General features: G+C 45.3%; 1 protein-coding gene and 1 long non-coding RNA gene across 4 annotated transcripts in view; one reads left to right on the top strand and one right to left on the bottom strand.

The window, feature by feature from the left end:
* The window catches only part of LOC149999142 (uncharacterized), a 26879-nt gene extending 18070 nt beyond the window's left edge, over positions 1-8809 (top strand). For 2 of the 3 annotated variants that reach the window (XR_016513306.1, XR_016513308.1), the window contains exon 5: positions 3612-4414. This is a non-coding gene — a long non-coding RNA (uncharacterized LOC149999142). Of the gene's footprint in view, positions 1-3611; positions 4415-8563 lie in introns of those variants that run through there. The other variant, XR_016513307.1, reaches the window with a different exon arrangement.
* FAM241A (family with sequence similarity 241 member A) lies at positions 1352-22333 on the bottom strand. The gene is made up of 2 exons (XM_090288238.1): positions 22135-22333; positions 1352-1783 (listed from the first exon to the last, which is right to left on the bottom strand). The coding sequence occupies exons 1-2, from the start codon at positions 22270-22272 to the stop codon at positions 1538-1540; spliced, it is 384 nt and encodes a 127-aa protein (XP_090144364.1). The 5' UTR covers positions 22273-22333; the 3' UTR covers positions 1352-1537.
* Between the last annotated feature and the right edge of the window lie 169 nt (positions 22334-22502).

Below are 22502 nucleotides of genomic sequence, written 5' to 3'. Positions count from 1 at the left end.
TAAATGCAGCTGGGTAAAAACTTTACAAAGTGTAGTAGTAAAAATTTTACATGGTTTAGTTATTGCCCTGCCGAAGATAAAAATGCCCCCGTTGTCCCATTTTCCTTTGATTTAACTGGAATTTCTAGATAATCATTTAATTACATTTCTTTTGTTTATCTAGAAAGTCTCTGAGACCAAATGTAAAGATTTTAGGTTCTCTAACAAAATCCAAAATATCAGTGAATGTACTTAAATAAAGGCTTATTTCCACATAAAACTGTAAAGTGCTGAATGAAGACACATTAATAACACACTGACCAATTACTGGCTTGGTTTTAACCTCAGAGGAACATCATTATAACTTTCCATGAAGTTTCAGATTCAAGCACTGGGTTTCCTACTGCAGTGCGGTCCTTTCCAGTACAGGGATCAAAGAAAAGGCTCACGTTTTCTGAAAAGAGTAGTAAAGTACTTCAGCTATCATACAAGTCAATTGGGGGGGGGTGGATTATGCCAAGATAAAAAATAGAATTGCTACAAAAGACCTATGAACTGTAAAGTTCTGGGGGGAAAAAGCAGGCACACAGGAAATGTTTCTTTAGGGAAGAAAAATCATGCCACCTGTTAGATACAAAGAGAAAAATAGCTGTGCCGTCTGGTTCCATCAACTATGGACCTGGCTTATGAGACTTTAAAAATTCACAAGAAGTAATTAACACTAAAATTTTCTAAAACTTCAAATGACATACTGAAGTCATTCAAGTCCCATAAAAAAGTTCCATTTAACTTGGGACGTTTCCTCAGCAAAAATAGATCTGTGCCCTTCCACCTGTAGAAGGTGTGCGGCTGCACACGTCTCATAGTGTATTTACGTGGAGCCCAGCAGTTGTCCACGCGCTGGTTAGGGGTAAGCAGGCACAACGGAGGCCCAGATCATCTCCCCGATCATATGGCTCCAGTTAAAACTTATTTTTAGCTTCCTGTTTCATCTTTTTTCTTCTGAAGTGTTTATCGGGACTCTACAGGACTCAGAGCATTGCCTGACTTGAACGCCGTACCCCGTTATTTGCCCCACTCACTTTTTGGTGCTGCTAGTTAAGATTTGGCCTAGGAATAGGAGTGTTTAAAAGTGGGCACAGTGTCGGCCTGCAAGCCAAGTGTTGCTGGTTCGATTCCCAGTCAGGGCACATGACTAGGTTGCACGTCAGGTCCCCAGTTGGGGGCGCGTGAGAGGCAACCACACAGTGATGTTTCTCTCCCTCTCTTTCTCCTTTCCCCTCTCTCTAAAAATAAAATAAACAAATTATTTTTTAAAAAGTGAGCACATATCACAGTAGTACGTCAAGAGTAATGAGTTAGCTACACAATGTATAATCAATCATGTTATAATCAAGAGATGAGTTTAATTTTAAACATCCACTTATAAATTTAATTATAAAATAGCACACAATTTGAAACAAGGCAAACTTTTTGGCTGTCACGTAGTGGAATAGGAAACTTCACCAATTACACACAGCGCTTCCAAACGTCAAACAGCAGCCCCCGTGGCCATATTTCACTGCTGCATATGAACAATGACCATGCAAAGAACAGCCACTAATCCAAAGGCTTGTGGGCCAAGGAACCACAGCAGGACCCAGAAGAAAATGACTATCACTGGTTCCACAGTGTGTTCTCCCAAACACATCCTGCTGAAGCCCATGTGGAGGAGGCTCCTGTTCAGTTCCCCAAAAAGGGTCCCCATCTTCCTGTAGTCGTCTCTCACAGGGTCACCGGGGCAGTTTTGAGATCCTCCAACACCCTGGAAAGAAAGAAAAAAGACAAAACATAAAATGAAAAAATAGGTAAAGGTCTTTAAGAATAGTGTCTATCTCATGGTTCTTTATCTTTTGAAGACTAAACGTCTGCATACGATGTGTTAAATTATCTTTGTTAAAATAATTGACTTAGATTCTCTCTCCTCACTACACCCTGATACTGCTACAAGAGGAAAACTATGCCATGTAGGTGACATAGTTGTAATTATAATTTATTAAACCTATTTTTTGAGTCATGATTCGAATCAGTAATTATTTATTGATATCCATTTGCTCATAGTAGATGCAAGATGGAAAATTACTCATATCTATTTTTAAAAGCTTTAGAAATAGGGTTTCACATAGTAAAAAGCATTAAGTATATGAAGTATGCAGTCTATACCGTCGGCGGCGGCAGCCGTCCGTCTCGAGAGACGATGGTGTAGCTTCTTAAGAGTCTATCTGCACCGCCGAGAATGGCTGTGCAGTCCGACTTGGGAGTGACACGGTATCTGTCTCCTCCCGTGTTGAATCGACATCTTACGATGACGCTGGAGTGTCCTCTCCAGTGAAGCTGAAGCTACAGAGCCTGGGCAGGGTGATATGGAGGGTCTGCTGTTGCCCATGCAGCAGACCCCCCCTCTCTTTGCAGCTGAAGGGTCCAAGGGAAAGACGGAGTCAATACAGCTTGGCTTCAGGTGCGCCACAGGAGTTGCCGGTGTTGACTACAACGTCAAACCGCCTTAGGGACTCCGGCTCCGGATTTTCTGTCGGGGTTTACTCCCTTAGCCTTTCCCCTGAAGAGGTATGCCACAAGGCAGCGGAGGTTTTTTGGAGACAGGTCGCTCGCTCCTCTCCTACTTGGATAACTGTGGTAATTCTAGAGCTAATACAGTCCAAGACTTTCCTAATATGTCATATCAGTGGGATTAAAGATTAAACTTGAAATGGTCTAGGTAAACGTTGAAGCCAGTTAGAGACCATATAACTAGTGGTATTTAATGATCATTCTTTCAGGATATATGTGAGAGGGCCCTATGAATTATACCAAAGTTAAGTTAATTAGCTTAAAAAGAGAGGAATCACCTGCCCAAAAGAGCCAAGGAACTGGAGGAAGATTTGAGTTGTAAGACATCTGACTCAGACTCAGACTTAGATTCCTTTCTTAGAAACCAACCCAAACCTGGCATCTTACAGTCCTGTTGGTTAGAAGACATGTCGGTGGATCTGCCCTTCTTTCTGGAGGCTCCGAGAGAGAGAACCTGGCTTGTCCAGCTGCTAGAGGCAGCCACACTCCTGGCCCCTTCCTCCCTGACCCTTCTTCTGTAACTTCCCTCTGACCTCTGCTTTTAAGGACCCACTTGATTAGGTCTGACCCACCTGGATAATCCAGGATAATCTCCCCATCTCAAGACCCTTAAATGTGATCACATCTGCAGCATCTCTTTGCCACGCAAGGTGACAGAAACACAGGTTCTAGGGATTCTGTGAACATCTTTGTGGGGGGAGGACCCTTGTTCTGCCTTCAGCAATATTTTATATTAAAAATAATTCTTTATTTCCGACCATTGGCTTTGATAGGAAGGGCAAGGTTGTTAAAAGCAAGAACCATGTCTTACAAATTTTAACATTAGGACTTAGTATATTGTGCTGTGCCAGGCCATTGTAGACTCATTGTAAGTATTTTTCAGATACAATAGAAGTATTCTGCGAGAACATGAGGCAAAAACCAAACAAAGCAAACAAGAAACCACTTGACACATAGAGTAGTTAACCAGTGCAGAAATGCTGATGGTGTTTTTCCCATCCTAACATTAATCACTTTGTACACAGGGTCCCAATGGAAGGACATCTCTCGCATCCAGTTTCCTTCTTGATCACATGACAATACTGACTGTGACCTGCACTTTGAAAAATATACTCATCAAAATTGTGGTTTTCTTTGGTCCATGATAAAAGACAGACATAAAAATAAAGGAGTGTTATAAATTATTCAAAATCCTTCTTTACAGACATACAGAACTAATAACAAGAAATTATAAGTGAACCTTGAAATAATCATAGGATTTTTAAGAGAGAAGGACCCTTAAAGGTAATTAAATCAAAGCCTCTTACTTTAGAAACAAGGACTAAGGGGTTACGTCACAGCTGATGGGAGAACATAGCATTGGAAGTAAATAGCCTGGATTCTGATCAGGCTCCATCTGGATGCAGAGAAAACTACTTATCACCCCACAGGAGCCCCTGAGGGGCCCAGTAATACCTGCCTCATAGAGTTACGGTAATGTAATGAGGAAAAGATAAAAAGCTTTTAGAATACACATAGTAATCACAAAGTATGGTAGCTTACCTACAAGAAACCTGTGCACATTAGCACGGCCCCGCCTGTTTGTTCATTGTAAGAGCACAAGCTTCTGCTGAGCGGGTCACCATTTAAGGGTCACTTTCACCCATTTTCCTGGATACAGCATTGAAACGGAGTAGGGAGGGATCCCCAAAGTCCCCATAGCCCATGCTTTGGGGGGTAGGGGGCGGAGGTGATACAGCTTTTTGCATATCTATGGCAAGATGGTAGTTAGATAAGAGCTGTGCTTCTGGCCCAGGGCAGAAGGTGTATTGATTTTCAGGATTTAAAAGAAGGGAAGGACTGGCAGCCTCGAGAAGAGGGTGCCATGATGGAGGAGCAGATAGTAGCATCCCCATGAGAAGAAGCTGCTGTGCAGTTTGTAGTTAGGGCCTGGCCGTGCGGCCTGGGCTAGTAAGAGGGCAGGCCGGCTGCTGCTGTGATCAGGCCAGCTCCAGCTGACTCTGAAGCCACCAAGGGCTCTGCCTTGCAGACCTGGACTCTATCTGGACTCTTGGAACTTGGGACATGTGGAAAGGACACTCTCTTAAGATTTGTGCCTTTCCTAGACTTCACCAGGATCCAGTGTAACAAGACACAAGCTTTCTGGACTATCATATGGAGGCTGAGGATAGCACACCCCAGACCCTGAAGAAGAGAGCTGACCAATAAGGGATGGGGAACTATTGGGCTTGGTTTTGGTTTATAGCCTTTTGGGGAGCAAGGGAAGTGCCGGGTGTCGTGGGAGAGCAGGGCTCCGAGCTGAAGTGCTCCCAGCCCCCTCAAGGTTGGAACACTGTAAATAAAGACCTGCTTTTCTCAGCACTAATTGTTGGGTCTCACACCAAGGCGCCACCTGAATGAGCCCCGGTTTGCTCAGTAACAGTATGACCTGTTGTATCACACATGCAGCGTGGAGATCTGCTGGCGTTGCCCGTCTGGTATTTATTCCACCTCCTTCTGCTAGCTGCATCCTGACCTCACGTTGGGAAAACCATGTCTGCCCCCCCACCCCACCCCAGCTTAGTCTGTGTGTTTTGGTGGAAGATGTTCCCCTTGTCCAGTTCTGGTCTGGACAATGAGAACATTGCATTTCCTTGGACTTATGATTAATGAATGAATGAGCTGTAATTCAAGAAAGACCAACAAGAGCTTTAGCTAAGAGTTTCGCTCCAACTAGTGGAAAGGAAATGCTTTTCCCCTAGTGCTTAGCTGGGAAGGGAGGAGGAGACTTGCTCTGGGTGAAGCCGACGTAAAGTAAAGCCCGGAAAAGACGCGGTTGCTGTAGTTTGAATACTTGAAATCAGCAAGTGCATCTGCCTCAGGTCTTTTTAATGACCTGAGCCAATGAAACCCTGTTTTGCAAAATCTAGTAGGAGTTGAATTTCCGTCAGTTGGAACCAAGAGTTCGGACTATGGGTGATAATGATTAAAAGTAATAACTATCATTAACTTAATGTTAACTGTACGTCAGATATTGGGTTAAGCACTTCACATTCACCACGATGTTTAATTTTCGTCCATTACAGCAAGTATTGTTAGTTAATGTCAGAGCCTGCGCTCTCCACTGAGGTGCTCAACGACTTCCTCATTAAGTTGATTTTATTGTTATTAGCTCTAGTTAATATTATTAATAAAAAGTTAAAAAGCACACTTAAGAGGTGTCATCCAAGTGGAAATTTTATAGAAGTTTTTAAAAGTCTATAAGAATAAGAATAGTTAGGTATTCACACGACACAGAAGAACACAGAGTGACACTGAGGTGCTGACTTCTTGGTGCACCTTCCGATGGCCTCCCTCAGCTGCCCAGTGGCGCCGCCCTCAATGGGCCAGCCCCGGAGTCACCGCCAGGGAGGCGGGTGGCTTCCGTGTGCATCTCAGGACACACGCCAGCCAAGGGGGACGGCTCCTAGCAGTCTGTGAACTGAGGTTTCTTACATGAAGGAACGAGTAAACAACCCTGATCTCCCCCTCACTCCGCTCTTTCTCCGCCCCTCGCCCCTCTCCTGCAGCTCGTTTCCTAAGGCAACTTCCCAGAGAAAAGAGTCGTCAGAGAAGAGCTTCCTTAACTACGCAGCACGAAACAAATCAACCGCCTGTTCGCACCCCTCTCCCTGCTTCTCTTTTGTTACAAGGAAGGGAATGAGGACGTCTTCCTCCTTTGTCCAATTCCTCTTCGCTACGCGTAGGATCACGTCCTTTTCTCCCCTACATGACCCCTTTCCCACCTTCCCTCTGTCGCCTGGATATTTAATCTTTCCTTCTGAACGGTTCCTTGTCATCAATACTTACAGATGCTCAGATCTTCCCCTAATGAAACACCCCCTCTGTGCCACACTCTCCCCAGCTCTGCACCCAAAGTGTTGGGAAATGGTTTACTCTGCTCGTTTCCACTTCTTCCTCTTTGTCAAGAACTGTGATGGGACTGACATGGTGCCCCCCTTTCCAGGTAACTTGGGGGCCTGTCCCAGGTTCATGGACACTGCAGAGCACAGCAGACGCCTGGCTCAGGGACAAAGGGCTCCATTCCTCATGCCACAGGAAGCACCTGTGAATGTAAGAAGCCCGAACAGTTGCTGAATATGTATTATGTGCTGGGCAGTGTTTTAAGAACCTTGACCTTCAAAACATGAAGGACACTGAGGAAGAGAGATTACGTAATTTAGCCACGACCCCCCAGGAGCTGGTGGAATAGGCCCTGAAGCCCATGTTCTGCAGCTCTTCACTGCACGCCTTCTTTAAAACGCTCCAGCAGTCTTATCGTTCATATACGGTTTGTTGTTCTGTATTAGTTGTTGACAGCACTTCAAATCGTTACATTTATAGTCAGCAGAAGTAAATCATCTGTCCGTACGTTTGTGGTACTTCCCTTCATTTTACTGCACAGCATGACCATGAAAGTGAGCATTCTAACTGCCTGTGTTACTATCAATCTTTCCCCTGTTACAGTTGAAGAGTAACACGGTGTTATGTCCAACAGAACTATGCAAATGTATGAATCATTCTTGTCTCCATTTAGTTGCCTTTAAAGGTAACTTTTTTCAATTTATAACCAAGATCTGTAATGGGATTTTGTCTCAGTGTAACGTTAACAGTTGTTATTTTTCAAAAGCTGTCAAAATACCACTCAGATAACAATGTTTGGGAATTGTGTACTCTGCTCTACACTACAGCAGTTTCTTGTTTGATACATTGTACCTTTTATCAAATCCAGGAAGCCGGCTAATATTTTCTTTTCAGTCCTGAAATAATCACTGCAGTGGAATTCTTATTTAATAAAATGTCTAATAAGTTATCTATCAACCATTTAGACTAAGAAAGGAAAAAAGTTAATTGATTTTCATTATTCGTGACACTCAACAGTGTGTAGGAATGTAGCCGTGAGAAAGCGTGTGGGTTTCTGTCACTTCTTATGGGAGGGTCTCTGAGAACAGGACTACACAAAGCCACCTTGTTTTACAGCTCAGCACGTTAGCTGTTGTCATTTTAGGTGAGTGGCGACTTTAGGTGATAGACTGAAAACGACCACGGTGCCGCCCGTGTCCTGCATCTGCAGCCGCACTGCAGAGCCTCCAGCCTCTGCGCTCAGCAGGGCTCGCACCCGCGTCTCCTGCGAGTGCCTTCTGTGGCTGCAGCTCAGGTGACCGGCCCGCCCGCGGCAGCTCCCACCCGGAACCCGGCGCCGCGTGCCTGTCGCGGCCTGCCCGGAACACCCGCAGTCCGCGAACCGCAGAACAGTCTGGCTTCTCAACCGGACCCTTCAGTTAACTCAGCTCAAGTCAGTAAATAATGGTTGCACGCCTGTCACGAGCAAGGGAAGTGCCGTGGAGGAAACGAAACGACCCCCCGCGTTCCGCTGCTCGATGTATCAGGGGGCGTGCGCGTGGGCGCCCTCCCCGGTGACAGTGCCCCGGATCCTTGCACACGGCTCGGGGTCTCCTCTCGTCTCAGCCTCGCGTCTCGGCTCAGGCACCGCCTCGGGGTTCTAGACTTGAGTCGCACATGTAAACGTTTCCCGTGGACGTCTCCTAGGGACCGCAACCTCAACACGCATGTGCCCGACTAGCTACCGCCCGCCCTGGGAGGGGTCTCCTGCGGGGTCCCCGCAGTACGTGGCACCACCGGAGGTGCGCACAAAGCCTGCTCGTCGCTCCTGGGACCCGCTGCTCCGGCCTTGTCGGTCGCGTGTCCTGCTCGGTCCCCTCCGAGCTTGTGTGCGACTCCCAGGGACGCCTCTCCCTCCTGGTGGCGATTTCATGGACCCGAGTCGATATCAATGCTTAGATGGTCTGTAGCCTTTAGGTGCTCACTTATGACATCGCCCTGGCCCAGAGGAAATTATCACTGAAATAGGTTAAGCTCTTCAGAAAAAAATCCCTGTAGTTTTAATTTGATTTTCCCGATTCTTAAATGGAATCCTCCATGTTAATTTGTTTTTCAGCTATGGGTTCAACAGCCGTTTTAAACACACATATTCCAAGCATTTGCGCCTCACAAAAATGGCAGAAGGCAGTGCTGTTAGGCCCCAGAGGTCCAACTGCCGCCCAGAGCCGACAGCGCCGGGGTCGGAACCCACAGGTCTTCCGGCTGTGAAATCAGAGCTCTCCCCGAGAAGCTGCGCGCACACCTCTGAACCCCCTATTGACAAGAAACGGAAGCAGGTATGAAAAAGAGCAAAATATTTAAACACATTCATCATAAGATGTGATTATATGATGCTACTCCTTAAGAAATGTACTTTTAAGAGATAAAAGTTGCTAACTAAGGTCTGTAATTAATTTAGATTCTCCTCTCATTTTTCCACAAAGAATTTGAGTTTGCTTACAGTGGCAACAAATGAAAAACATAATAATAAAACAGAGAACCGCACGGGGGATGGGTGAGAAAGAACTGAGACTCTAGACCACAAAAGAGACGTGACCGCAGTTGCTGAGACTCCCCGGCTTGGCTCCCCCTCCCAGGGAGCCGAAGCTCCAGGGCGGGCAGCTAAGTAATCTGCACCTCAGGTTTCTGCTCAGCGTCACTTCGGGGAGCCCTTCACAGCCGCTTACTGAAAGGGCAGCACTACCTCCCACACACGCTGCCTCTCTACTTTCCCCGCTTCTATTTTCTCCACCGACTTGGTCACCCGCTGAAGTATTGCCCTTGTCTCTCTGCTACACCATGCAAGGCTGGTGAGGGAGGAAATCTGGGCCTCTTTCTGCGTGTTTCTCTGTTTTCCACGTGCCTAGAGCAGTGAACATGGTAGGAGCGCAATATATTTTTTGAATGAAAAGCTATCAAGAAAGTATGTGCTAGCCTCACAAATAAAAAACAAATAATAAATACAAAAAACTATCTCTGATACAATGACTATAATTAGTTGCTAAAGCAATTGTTGTTCAGTGCTACAAATGGAGAAAGAAAATATCTTTAGTACATGGCCAAGGAGTTAGAGTAACTGAAGTCTTAAAATATAGCTAAATACGGAGTGCCCAAAGACAGATTTCCAAATAGTAAATCATTTAAACTCCAAAGGAAAAATATGGTCATCCAGAAGAAATGACAGAATCATTATACCCTTTTCATTATATTACTGTTAAGTAAACTATGTATACATAGAGAATAATGAATGAAGAAGTTTGGTGTTCTCTTAAAATTTTTTCTTAATATATTTATTGTTTTTTTAAAGTGTATTTTGTTGATTCTGTTGTTACAGTAGTCCCAATTTCTTTTCCGTTTACTCCCCTCTGTCCAGTACCCCTCTTCCCTCCAGCAATCCCAAAGGGCCCCCCCCCTTAGTTCATGTCCATGGGTCGTGCATATAAGTTCTTTGGCTTCACCCTTCCCTAAGTTATTCTTAACTCCCCCCTGTCTATTTTGTACCAACCGATTATGCTTCTTAGTCCCTGCACCATGTCCCCATTTCTCCCCCTTCCTCCCTCCCAGCTGATCACCCTCCAAATGATCCCTATACCTATGATTCTGTTCCTATTCTGGTTTGCTTAGTTGGATTTTGTTTTTATTTTTTAGATTCAGTTGTGGATAGTTGTGAGTTTGTCATTTTAATATTCATAATTTTTATCTTCTTTTTCTTAAGTAAGTCCCTTTGACATTTCATATAATAACTTGGTGATGATGAGCTCCTTCAGCTTTACATTATATGGGAAGCACTTTATCTGCCCTTCCATTCTAAATGATGGCTTTGCTGGATAGAGTAGTCTTGGTTTTAAGTCCTTGCTTTTCATCGCCTTGAAGTATTTTTGTCAGCCCCTTCTTGCCTGCAAAGTTTCGTTTGAGAAATCAGCTAATAGTCTTATAGGCACCCCTTTGTAGGTAACTCTCTGCTTTTCTCTTGCTGCTTTTAAGATTCTCTTTTTATCTTTAACCTTTGGCATTTTAATTATGATGAGTTTTGGTGTGGTCCTCTTTGGATCTAGCTTGTTTGGGACTCTCTGTGCTTCCTGGACTTGTATGTCCATTTCCTTCACCAAATTTTGGGAGTTTTCCTTCATTATTTTCACATATAAGTTTTCAATTTCTTGCTCTTCCTCTTCTCTTTCTTGCGCCCCTATGATTCCGATGTTGGCATGTTTAAAGTTGTCCCAGAGGTTCCTAAGCTTCTCCTCATGTTTTTCAATTCTTGTTTCCTCATTCTGTACTGGTTGACTGTTTATTTCTTCCTTATGTTCCAAATCATTGATTTGAACCCTGGTTTCCTTCCCTTCACCATTGGTTTTGTGTAGATTTTCTTTCATTTCCTTTAGCGTAGCCTTCACTTCTTTGTGTATGCATTTGCCGTACTTAAGCATATCTGTCAAGCCTGTGAGCATCTTTATCACCAATGTTTTGAACTCTGTGTCTGTTAGGTTGGCTATCTCCTCGTCTGTGAGGTTTGCTATCTTCTCATCGTTAGTTCTCACACTGGAACCTTGATCTGTTTCCCTTTTGGGCCATATTTCTCTGTCTCATGTTGACAGGCTCCTGTGTTTGTTTGTCTTTGTGTCTTAGGTAGAGCTGTCATTCCTGTTACGTTGTAAGGGCCGGAGCCTTAGGGATTCGTCAGTACAGGGCAACCCGTTTCACCACATTGTGGCACTGTGGCGGGGCTAGGGGTCTAAGAAAGAACAATGCCGCCTGCTCAGCACTCACCCCTTTTCCAGGCACTTCTCTCACTTCTGTATGGGGCTGGTGCCCCTCTAGCTGTTGCCCTGGCCATCATTCCCAGAGTGGATGGGTTTGCAGACCTTCTAGGACCGTGGGAGCCCTTTAAACAAGTGGACTCTGCTGCTGAGAGACTGGCAGTTACTTCCACCGCCCCAACCCCCACTGTTTTGCACAGTCTAAAGCAATAAGGCTTAATTTTCCCTGACGCTGGGACTGTGAGCTGTGAGGTCTAGTCTGGTGCTGGGAGCGCTCCCCAGGTGTCCCTCCTGACTTTTTAAAACGTGTGATTGCACTTTCCAAAGGCCTGCCACTGCCGCCGCTGCTGCTGCCACCACACCGTGTCCTCTCTGCCCCGGCTCCGCCCCTCCTACCTGTCTGTATGAGTATTTCTTCTTTATGTCTTTGTTTGTTGGACTTCTGTGCAGCTTGATTTTCTGGAATTTCTGGTTGCCTCTAGTTTTGAAGTAGTTGTGTTTCTTCTTAGTTGTGGAGGGAGACGCAGCGTGTCTGTCTAGTCCTCCATCTTGGCCGGAAGCCAACATATTTATTTTTAAGGGTTTTATACCAGGTCTTTTTATTGATACTAAGGATGGTTATGCTAACTGGTTAATTCTCTGTAAAGAAATCACTTCATTCTAGCCTTTCTTTACATTTAAAAGCTTAAATTGAATGTGATTCTATACTCCCATGAAAATCTTGAACAAAGATTTCTCTGAAACCAATCACCATTCCACACATGGAGAAGATATGCTTGGATGCTCTGAACAAGCAATAGGGGATTGTGTGCTAAATAAAAATTATACATAGTTATGAAATCCTTAGAGCACCAATCTTGTTCTCATCAAATTTGTTTTTCACTGGTTATCTTAGTATCAGGTAAATTTTAGTTAAATAACTTGGCAGAAAGAACTTCAAATATAAATCAGTCCTTGCTTTTCACATACATAGAAGTCATTCATTTTCACATATAGATTGAATGTATGTACACAATGTTACCATGGAAGAGGAATAGAATAGAATTAATATTTTCTAGTAGCATGAGGTACTATAAAGGAAGTGATCATTCACAAAGTAATCTACTCTATGTAACAAAGTTTAGAAATTTTTTATTTATTACTATAAGGAAATTAAAAGTAAGCAAAAAACAAAACCAAAAAACGGGGGTGTCTCTTTGGCAAACTAGGCAATGTTTTGAATACTGTTTAGCCTTCAAGGCTTTGAGCTAATTTACAGGTCTGGAATTCACAGATAACTGATAGCAATGCAAAATAATTTTTAACTGTAGATATGCAAATAAATTTATTCCAGTGGAGGTTCAACTGTCTTTTCTTATCTTGATGATGGAAAAAGCCAGTTAGTTCCATGCCTATTGGTAAGTTAATTTCAATATACCTTTTCTCCATATACATTTTTGTTGCTTTAATTTCTTCTTTGAATTGGTTGTAACATTTCCTTAGTTCCTTTGTTAATAATTAATTAAATGAAATCCTTAACATGTGTGAATTTTATATGTGATGATTGCTATAATTTTATCCTTTTGAAAAATATCCTTTGACATTGCCATTTTTAAATGGCTGATCTGAATTTTAACTGAGGTTAGTTTTGGGTTTCATTTACTATCTTTCTTATGTTTTAGCTCTAGAAAAATTTAGAAGAAAATTACAGATTTAGACCAATTACATAAATTAATAACAGTATCTCAAGAGTCTATGTTCGTGTGTCTTTGTCGTTATTGACACTGCAGAAGTTGTTAAATGCAGCATAGGGCACAATCCTTGACTAAATTCTTTCAGAAGCATCGTAGGGCTCCTGAGCTCAATGCTCTGTTAACACCACTATTTTCTTGGCTGTAGATCCTGAAAACAGAGTATGTTCCTGTTAAAAAACCAAAGTCCTCTCTCTTCAAAAAAATTTTCTTGCCAGGATATTTTCCCTGGGAAGGCACATCCCTTCAGCAAAAGTATCAATGCAGCTTTTACCAGCAAAAATATCAATTGAGTGTCACTTTGGACAGACATTTTCACAGACTCTACGCCCCCCCAGAGATGCTGAAGTAATTGTCTGAAGCATTTGCCGTATAAGGTGCCCTGCAGTCCCATGGAGACTGTTTTAGAGTGAGCCTGGGAAGGGCGAGCGAGCAGGAAGTGGGAACAAACAAGTGAGGTGACGGCACAGCACTCGTAGGGAGATGGGGAGACTGGAGGTTCTCACTACAAAGCAGGCGGAGCCAGGACCTCGCAGAGGCAACCGGCGCGGGGGTGCAGGGGAGCTTGCCAAGGGCCGGGCTGGGGGCAAGGGTCCGGCGGGGGGCTGGGGGCTGGGGGCAGACCGGAGCTGACGGGGCTGGTAGAGCAGTTGACTGTGGTCCACAGTGAGGACTCGGGCGCCTCTCCTGACCCAGAGCCCAGAAACTGAAGTTGCACGGCATGACGCTCACAGCATGCGTGACGCACCCGGTCCCCTGGTCACACTCCCCTGCGTCGTGTCACGGCCAGCACGGGCAGGGTGGTTCGGGGCTCAGACGGGAAGCGTGAGTTAGAAGCTCAGTTCTGCGGTTTGCCCACTGATGCCTTTAATGTGTCGCTGAGCCGCCCCGAGCGGCACGCTGGGCTGGGGCTTCACGGTGCGGACAGGAAGCGGATCCACTCAGGAGCCTGGTACCCGGTTTCCCTCCCGGAAAACTGAACGGGTCCATACTTCTGACTTTAACGCGTTCTTATTTCATATGCTTGTCTCTAAACCCACACTGTTCGTCTGCTTAATCTTGAATAAATGGATGGGTAAAAAGTTGTTTGTTGTAGTTTAATTTGCATTTTTTTTTATGTTAGGCTGGGTGTGTTGCCTGCTCACTGGATACTCAATGGAGCTGCAGGGTAATTTACTACAAAGTGTACAAAATGTATATTAAGTGTAGAAATTCACTAAAATATAAAAAATTATTAACTATAAAAAGCTTCACCTAACTGCAGTATTAGAGCTGATATGATTTATAACATATTTTTAGTGATATAACTGTGTCACTCACAATAAAACACAATGTTATAGTTTCCATTGGCAATGTCCCACTCAATGACATTGACCAACCAAATAAAAAATATGGTTAAGAAGATAGATAAAGATCAATGAGAATATTAGCTATTTCTTAAATTAGTCTTTGAAATTACTATGAACTTAAAAACACTAAAATTTATGTTCCTTTTAGCTCTAAGCAATAGAATTCAATATTTTAAACCATAGTTGCAAACACAGAGAAATGAAACCACCAATATTCAAAAAGATATACAATGTTAGCCATATCTATAAACACAAACTACTGTAGTGCAAGAGAATGGTTATGAACTGAAAAAAATAATGAATTACAATAAAAAACAGAAGGGCTATTCATGGATTAATGATAAATAATAGTCAGGAAGTACAGAATGTGATTAAATCAAGCTGTAGGTTTAAAAGTTCTGCGTAGTTTATTTTTTCTAAAATCTCATTTTTTAAGAAACAAAGTATTCTGTGACATCACTGAGTGCAGCAAGACGGACTACCTCGTCCACTGCAAGTGGGCACCATCAGACATCTGTCCTTAAAAGTAACGTCCCCTCTCAGTGCTCAGTTGATGCCACGACAGGAGCTTCCTCTATGTGCAACTTCCTCTGAGAACCAGGGAATAAGGAATTCTGAATTCAGTCGGACTTAGGAAGTTTGCTGGTCATTGGAAATCAAAATTAAAGTCCTTGCTTCTGTAGATGGTCTGCATAAGTCCAAGTAAAATTCTGATCAAGAGAATGAAAATTTAAAAGTTTTCAAAAGGTAATTGGAAGAAGGAATTTTAAAAAATCTCAAGCACAGATGTTAGAAAAAATAATATCAAAGGGAATGTAGTAAAAACCACAAGTAGAAATTTAATTTTCTTACCACTGTGTTCAGATGTTAAATATTAATAACAGTCTTATCCTTCCTTGTCCATAAAGTGCAAGCACTGGCACCACGCTTCCTCCTGCACCAGCTCTGAGAAACGAGGGTTGTGCCATAAGAAAACAGCACCGAAAACACAGCCAACCGTTTCCCCTTCCTTTGCCAAGAGAAGGCGTAGCTGCCAACGCAGTGACATGGAAAAGAACACTAGGTATGGGAAAGTAGATCAAAAGACAGAAAGTACCTTTTCAAATAAGTGAATTAGAAACTCAACTTCTTTGCTTAAATAAAACTACTCTCTGGTTGTCTTATCAATTCCCTTAAGTACACACACAAATATATAACGCTCTTCGTGAACTAAGTCACGACTCTCGGGACTCCAGGTTTGTGAAGATCGTGGCTGCTGCCGCAGGATAAAGCTGTCACCCCGAGGAGACGGAAACTGAAGACAGCGTGGCCAAGGCTTAAGAAGGAGTGACCGGAGATCCAGTTTCTCCTTCGGCCTCCAAGGGCAAGGCCAGTGTCCTAGGACTTCCAGGTTCCCCTTTAATGTTGCCTGACCGCTTGCCTTGAGCAGGAAATTGGGAGTAAGTGGCACAGAGTAGGGTGGGCCTGCGGGTTCCTATGAAGGATCCGTGTCCAGCAACCGCCCACTAAACAGCAAAGCTACACAGAAGCAACCTAGCTGCAGTGTGTGGATGACTGTCTGTTTAGAGGAATGATCAGAAAATTGTAAAAGTTTATTCTGTAAATCAATAGTATTTATTCCATGGAATCTGAAAATTACATGCACTAAAATGTTTCTATTATGTAGTTAGTTGAGAGGAATGAGAAGGAACCAGAAAAAAAGATGAGGGGAAAGGCCAGGGTAAAACAGGGAGCTGGGACTCACTGAGGGCCTACTAAGCGCTAGGTATTTGTATAGAAAATGTCACTTTAAGGAGCAGGTAGCATTGTACTCTACACAACGAGTCAGTTGAGTCTCCGACCGATTAAATATTTAGCTGAGAAGGTAGTGAAGCTGGGACACCAGCCCAGAGATGTTGTCTCCAAAGCTTCCTCAGTTCCGCAGAGAAGAGCAGGCAGTGGGAGGAGAGGAAAAGGGAGTGATGAGACGCGGGAGAAGAAGGACAATCAATCAGAGGACGAGACCCCTGATAGGCAGAGGCAGAACGGAGGTGGTTGGTGGGAGAAAGCGGCAGAAAGGAAGGCGAAAGGAGGTTCGACCTCATGGCTCCGTGGGCTGGGCGTCCTCCAGCAAAGTGAAAGGTCCCTGGCAGGGGCACAGGCCTTGGGTGGGGGGTTCCCAGGTCGGGCTGTGAATGAGAAGCAACCGATCCATGTTTCTCTCTTACATCCACATTTGTCTCCCTCTCTTTCTTCCTCCCTTCCCCTCTCTCTCAAAAAAAGGAATAAACTCTTTTAAAAAATGTGAGAGGAATATGGAGAAAGTTTCTACTCTAGAGAGATACAAGAAAAGATTAGTTGAGCAATCCTGTTTGGAATGTAGGCTTAGAGAAAAGAAACAATTTTTACCGAGCCATTGGAATACTCATTAGCAAACTAATTACTCTTGACACCTGGACGCACTGTCACCCTAATACACTGTTAGCAGGGTTTCTTAATCTCAGCATTATTGACAGGTTGGGCATGATGACGCTGCGTGGTAGGGACGTGTGCGCATTACAGAACATGAAGCAGTGTCCCTGGACTCTTGCTATTAGACATCAGTGGCACCCCCTATTCCAATCACTCAAAATGTCCCCAGACAGTGCCAGGTATCCTCTGTGGGCAAAACTGCTCCACTTGCAACCACTGGTTTAGAGATGCCACTCTGAATAATGATTTGGAGAGAAGAAAAGTTGCCTGTGACACACAGAACTCATTCCGAGCTGCCCCAGCGACTGGCGCCTCGGGAGTGAGAGGGGATTGAGTTCAGGCCTGCAGTGGGCTAACCTCAAAGCACCTGCTAGAGCGCAGCTCGGAATCTCCCTTCAAAGCCACAACAGGAAGTGGGTGTAAACCAGTGTCTGGTGCCCACCTGAGGGAGGTAGCAGACCTGTCCCAACCTGTGGGACGGCTTTTGTATGCGCGAGGACACCTGGGCTCTGGTCTGCCCCTAGAACTTCTCACAACCAAGAGTTCAAGTGTAACATCCAGGGAAAGCGGGCAAATCAATTTCTTAAACATATTCATCACTGATAGTACGTGGAAGGGCCAGCATGCTGTGGAGTGACCTATTTTCCTCCGTTCCCCAGTCAACGTAAGCAGCATCAGCATCACCTGTCAGAGAGGCCAATCTTTGGGCTTCACGCCAGACCATTTCACGAGAGACGGTGCAGGCGCACCGGAACTTGAGTGTCGCTCTAGCCCAGTCTCCTCCCGTGGTGACTTATTAACTGCAGAGTCTGGAAAACCCAAACAACGGTTCTGCATTTTTCTTGTCAGTTATGGTTTTGGTTGGAAATCAGGCCCAAAAGAAAACACACTCATCACGTGCCAGGGTCTGCTGCCAGCACTGTTCCCATGTCATTAACTCATAATCTTCCTTAAAGTCCTATGGGGTCGAGGCCACTCCTCTTCCCTTTACACAGATGGAGAAACTGAGGCCTGAGAGGCTAACTAAGGTCCCTGTAGTGACAGTTCCTAAGCGGCAGAGCTGTGATTAAAACCTGGGTGTTGTGAACCTAGACTCTGTGCTGGTGATCACATTTCTGATGCTTGGTCAAGTGGAAAGCATAAGGCCTTTCTCCATGGCCTTTTTATTTCTTAAAGAAAGATGAACTTGTGGAACACATTTTAATAAGTGTTGTTTACAGAAGTCCTTCCACTTATTTACTGAAACACCTAGGAACCAGCATTGGTCTGAAAGTTTCAGGAACTGCAAAAGGTACGAGACAGAAATGCAGTATCACCATTAGAAAGAAATCAAAACGAATCTTCTACATAGACTGGATGACTATGTACCTAGAAGATGCAAAAGAAACAAGTCTAAGAGATACTGGTATTTATCAATAATATAATTAATAAAAGAATTCAGAAAGGTAGCTAGTTAAAAACTAAGTATATAAGAACCAATAGCTAGAAACCAGCAGTAAAAAAGACAATGTGGAAAAAAAATCCATTTAACAATACCAACAACAGTATAAAAGTTTAATAAAGTTTAATAAAGCTTTGTAAAGCCAGGATTATTCAATAACTAGGAAAAAAAAGACAAGCTCCATGCCTCACATAATACATGAAGGTTTTCAAAAGAGAACAGATACACAGGGTGAAAAAGGAAACCCATAAAAACACACACACAACAGAAAATATTGATGGGAATTTGATTGTAGAATTAGAAAAACTGTTCTAAACAAAAATATATAAATATTTGTATATATGTGTATGTGCATGAAATTACAAAAAAACATCCATTGGCTAATAAAAATTTAAAGCATTTGTAAATCAAAAACTTCAGAAGCAAAATTATAAAGTGAATAGCAAGCTGGGGAATATGTGAAATATTTTATAATGATGGCAGAAAAGATGGTCAAAGAACTTGACTTGAAAAGAAATACAAGGGGCAACATGTACGTGAAGGGCGCGAGAAGCCTCCCCAGCAGCGCCGTGCCGCGGTGGGGCAGCTCTGCCCACTAAACTGGCAAGACGCCGACCTATAATCGCACCGCTGGCGTGGGGCTGGCACCGAGCGCTCCTCTGGGCTCGCACACGGCGGCGCGGCAGGGCACCCTTTCTCGGAGCCAATTCTTTAAGATGGCTCAGATTTCAGAGTGAGACTCACTGACCTAGTTCCACTTCTAGGAATCAATTCCAAGGGGGAACTTGAGGATTCACAAGCAAAGATTTTCGTTAGAGCATTATTTATAAAAGAATATTCAAAGCAAAGTAAATGGGCCACGTTGGGGGAATGGACAATTAGGCAGCCCTCGAAAGAATTTTAACAGAATTCTTGATAACTTGGGAAAATGACACCACATGAAAAGTAGACAAAACAAGATACCAAATTCAAACATTACATTAAAATCAGTTAAAAATATCCCTCTGTGTGTGAGTGGCTGCACACGCCTACAGAGAGATACATGAATGTGCTAATACCAAATATCTGATACTTTATAACAAAATATGACTTGAAGTGGGATCCCAAATGCTTTTGTTTTCCTTTTCAGATCTGTCTATATTTCTACATTTTTCAAAGTACACATTACTTTTATAATCACAAAGAAATAGCTTAAAGCTAAAGACAAAAGTTCTAAAGCCACCCTAAGGAAGATGGGACCTCTCCCAGCTCCCTGAGCAGGGCCACCTCAGGTTCCCCAGCCCACGGACTCAAAGCTGGAGAGGACGCCACTCACGTGGAAGACACAGGAGAGAGGGGCTCCCAGCTGCGAGCGGGGCAGGGACGCCCCTCAAAGGCCCCTGGTCTTCCCAGTCCAGAACAGGGTGGGCCGTCACCTGTGCTGTCATGACCCGCAGGCACGGGGGGCCTGCGCCCCACAGCTCAGCGCCTGCCGCACGGCTCCTCTCCCCCTGGCTTCTCCTCCTAGAGGCCGGACTCCCACTCCAGACTCCACACAGCTCCTCCGTCCAGAGGGCGTGGGCCAGTCTTCCAGGTCCCTTCCCAGGATCCTTGATTTTAACTAGGACTCCTTTGTCAATCATCCCGCCTGGAAAGAACCAGGCCAGAGGGCAGAGCAGCCTTAGTCTTCACTCAGGTGGAGGAGCCTCTAAGGACAAACTGTCACTTTAGATGCTTCCACATGGCAAGCAAACCCAATGCGGACAATATCTCAGTTACTAAAGAAACAAGTGTATTGTTACTAGTATTTCAGTATTACTTAAAATAAATTCCAAAATGCTAATGCATTTTGATCTGGTATTGTAATAACAATGAGCCAAAAATAGGTTTGTATGTTAAAGCTGACGCAGGAGCCTTCAGGCAGCGGGAAGGGCGCGTGCCTTTCAGACATCAGCGCAAAGAAAAGTCGGTGAAGGAAGGATGTGTGTGGAGGAGCCCGATGCCCGGGGAAGAAAGCTGCTCAGGAGCAGTAAGGCGAAGCCGGCGAAGGAAGCAGAACTGCCAAGGGAGGAATGCGGAACAGCGGGCTGCCTTGAGCTGCTGCTGCACCCAAAGGAGCCTCCGGTTCTCCCTCCGGGTTTAGGGCTCTGGACAGCGCAGGAGCCCTTGTCAGAGGGTGGCCTCCGCCTCCTGTCTAGCTGACTGGTGTTGGTTCTGTTTCTGTTTACATTATGCCTTCTATTGAAAACTTCAGTTTAAATTTTAAGTATCTAGTTTATGAACCACTTTATCCATACTATTCCATTTGTAAATTGGAATCTGGGTGTTCTTAAAAGAATAACACAAACACACTTCCCTCTCAAGAAAAACTCGGTAAAACTACCCTTCAGAATATGTTTTATAATAGTAATTCCAGCTACTTCTATCTCAAATATCTTCATATCTGTAGTTATCTGTAAAATCATTGCGAGGCAGTGCATAAACATTTTAATTTCATTTCCAGGACTTGGAAGAAAGCCTTGGTGATATTACCAAGAAATAATTGACCACAAAAGCTTGCTTCTTACAGCAATGGGTGGGGTTGCACCAAGGTTTTGTTTTTCTTGTGGGGGCGGTGCTTCTTATAAGAAGTTTTTCTTTACTGCAAATGTGGGAGTAAACACACATGTTAGGTATAATTTTCAGTTATTGTGTACGTAAGCTTAGATTACATAAATAAAAGGGATAAAAACAAATGATAACATTGTCACAGGAGAACAGGAAAATGAATTTCCATGACATGCAATGGAAGAGGTGGATATGCAGAGTGAAGGTTTCCTGGGATATACGTTCCATCCTGTTTCTTTATACCATAAGCAGCTGTGGTGAGGCCAGAGCTACTGATCATGCAAAACCCACAGAAGCGTAAATGAAGTATTTTACAGCTGCCTCACAACTATTTGAACACGTATCTTGGGGACCTCAAATGGAAGCCCCACACCCCATCACCATGTGAGTTCCTGTTGCCTTTTTTTCTTCACTTTTCCAGTTGAACAACTAAAGTAAGAGGAAGCTAAGCCCTTTAGCTACTGAGTGCAGGTAACTGGGAACAAACCCGCAGGAAGACAGTCAGGAATCTCCCACCTACGCGACTTCCTTCCGTCACCTCTCGCCGTTGTCACAGGGTGAAAACCTCCACCGCACGTGCTGAGAGAATCTAAGAAACCCAAAGGCATAAGCCAGGTGCGCCCCCCACTGTCATTGTTTCCTAAATAAAACGTGGAAACGGTCAAAGTTGCACTTTGGCTATCGGTGCCTTTCGCGATGATACAGGAGTTTGTGAAACGCGGCCAGAAGGCCTGATGGAGAGGAGCTGAGAGGACGCGGGTGTCAGTTGACTGTCGCCCAGTGAGCGCCGCCCGGCGGGCCGAGCCCGGAGTCCCGCTCCGCTACGTGGTTCCGAAGGCGGCTGATCCCGGGTCTGCCGGTAACGCCTCGTCCCCGTGCCGCTGCGCCAGTCACCGCAGCAATCGTCCCATTTCCTTTGTTAAGTGTCCTGACTGACCTCGAAGATACACAGCGCTCTTACTTCATGGGGTGAGCAAAGTCGGGGTCTCGGAAACTCCGCGCCCCCCCCCCGCCCCCCGTGTTCCACCGCGGCCCGCACGCTTCTTTCCGTGGCTACGAACCGAAAGCAACTTCCTTGCTTTTTCCCTTCTCAAGGGAAATGTGGAGGTCGTGTGCTCCTGTTAAGAAGTTGCTGTGGGAGAACCTGTTAGACGCCCGTTGTGACTCAGGCCACGGAACCGGCTGGGCACCTGGAACCGCCGCCCAGCGCCCGGCGAGGGCAGGGCTGGGGCTGCGCGTGGAGCCGCATGGGCGGAAGACCCCGGAGCCTGCGACCACGCGCGCGTCCTCGGGCCCTGCGCGCCCCCGCCTCCCGCCCCCCTTGCCCCGCGCACCTGCTCGCGCTCCTCCGGGGGCCGCCGCCTTGGGCTCGCCCCGAGCCTCAGCTCGGTCACCGCCGCCACTCTCTCCGCCAGCGCGTCCCCAACGTCGTCGCGCGCCCCGCCGCCGCTCAGCTCCCTGGCTGAGCACATCCCGCCGCTGCCGAGGGCCGCCTAGAGCCCCGGAGCGCCGGCCCCGCGGCCTTGGGGAGGGGCCCGCCTGGGGCGGGGCCGTGGGGCGGGCGCGGCTGCGTGTCTGTGTGTCTGCGTGTGTGACCGTGTGTGAGTGACAGAGACGTGCACACACAGACGCGCTCCAGTGTGGCCCCTTTGATTTTGCCCGGCACCGCGCGAGCCGGGTGCTGCTGGCCGCCTGTCAGCGG

The sequence above is a fragment of the Furipterus horrens genome, unplaced genomic scaffold, assembly GCF_987537825.1.
Source record: "Furipterus horrens unplaced genomic scaffold, mFurHor1.1.pri manual_scaffold_10, whole genome shotgun sequence".
NCBI classification, from domain to species: Eukaryota; Metazoa; Chordata; class Mammalia; order Chiroptera; family Furipteridae; genus Furipterus; species Furipterus horrens.
This window is presented reverse-complemented; position numbering and strand designations above follow the sequence as displayed.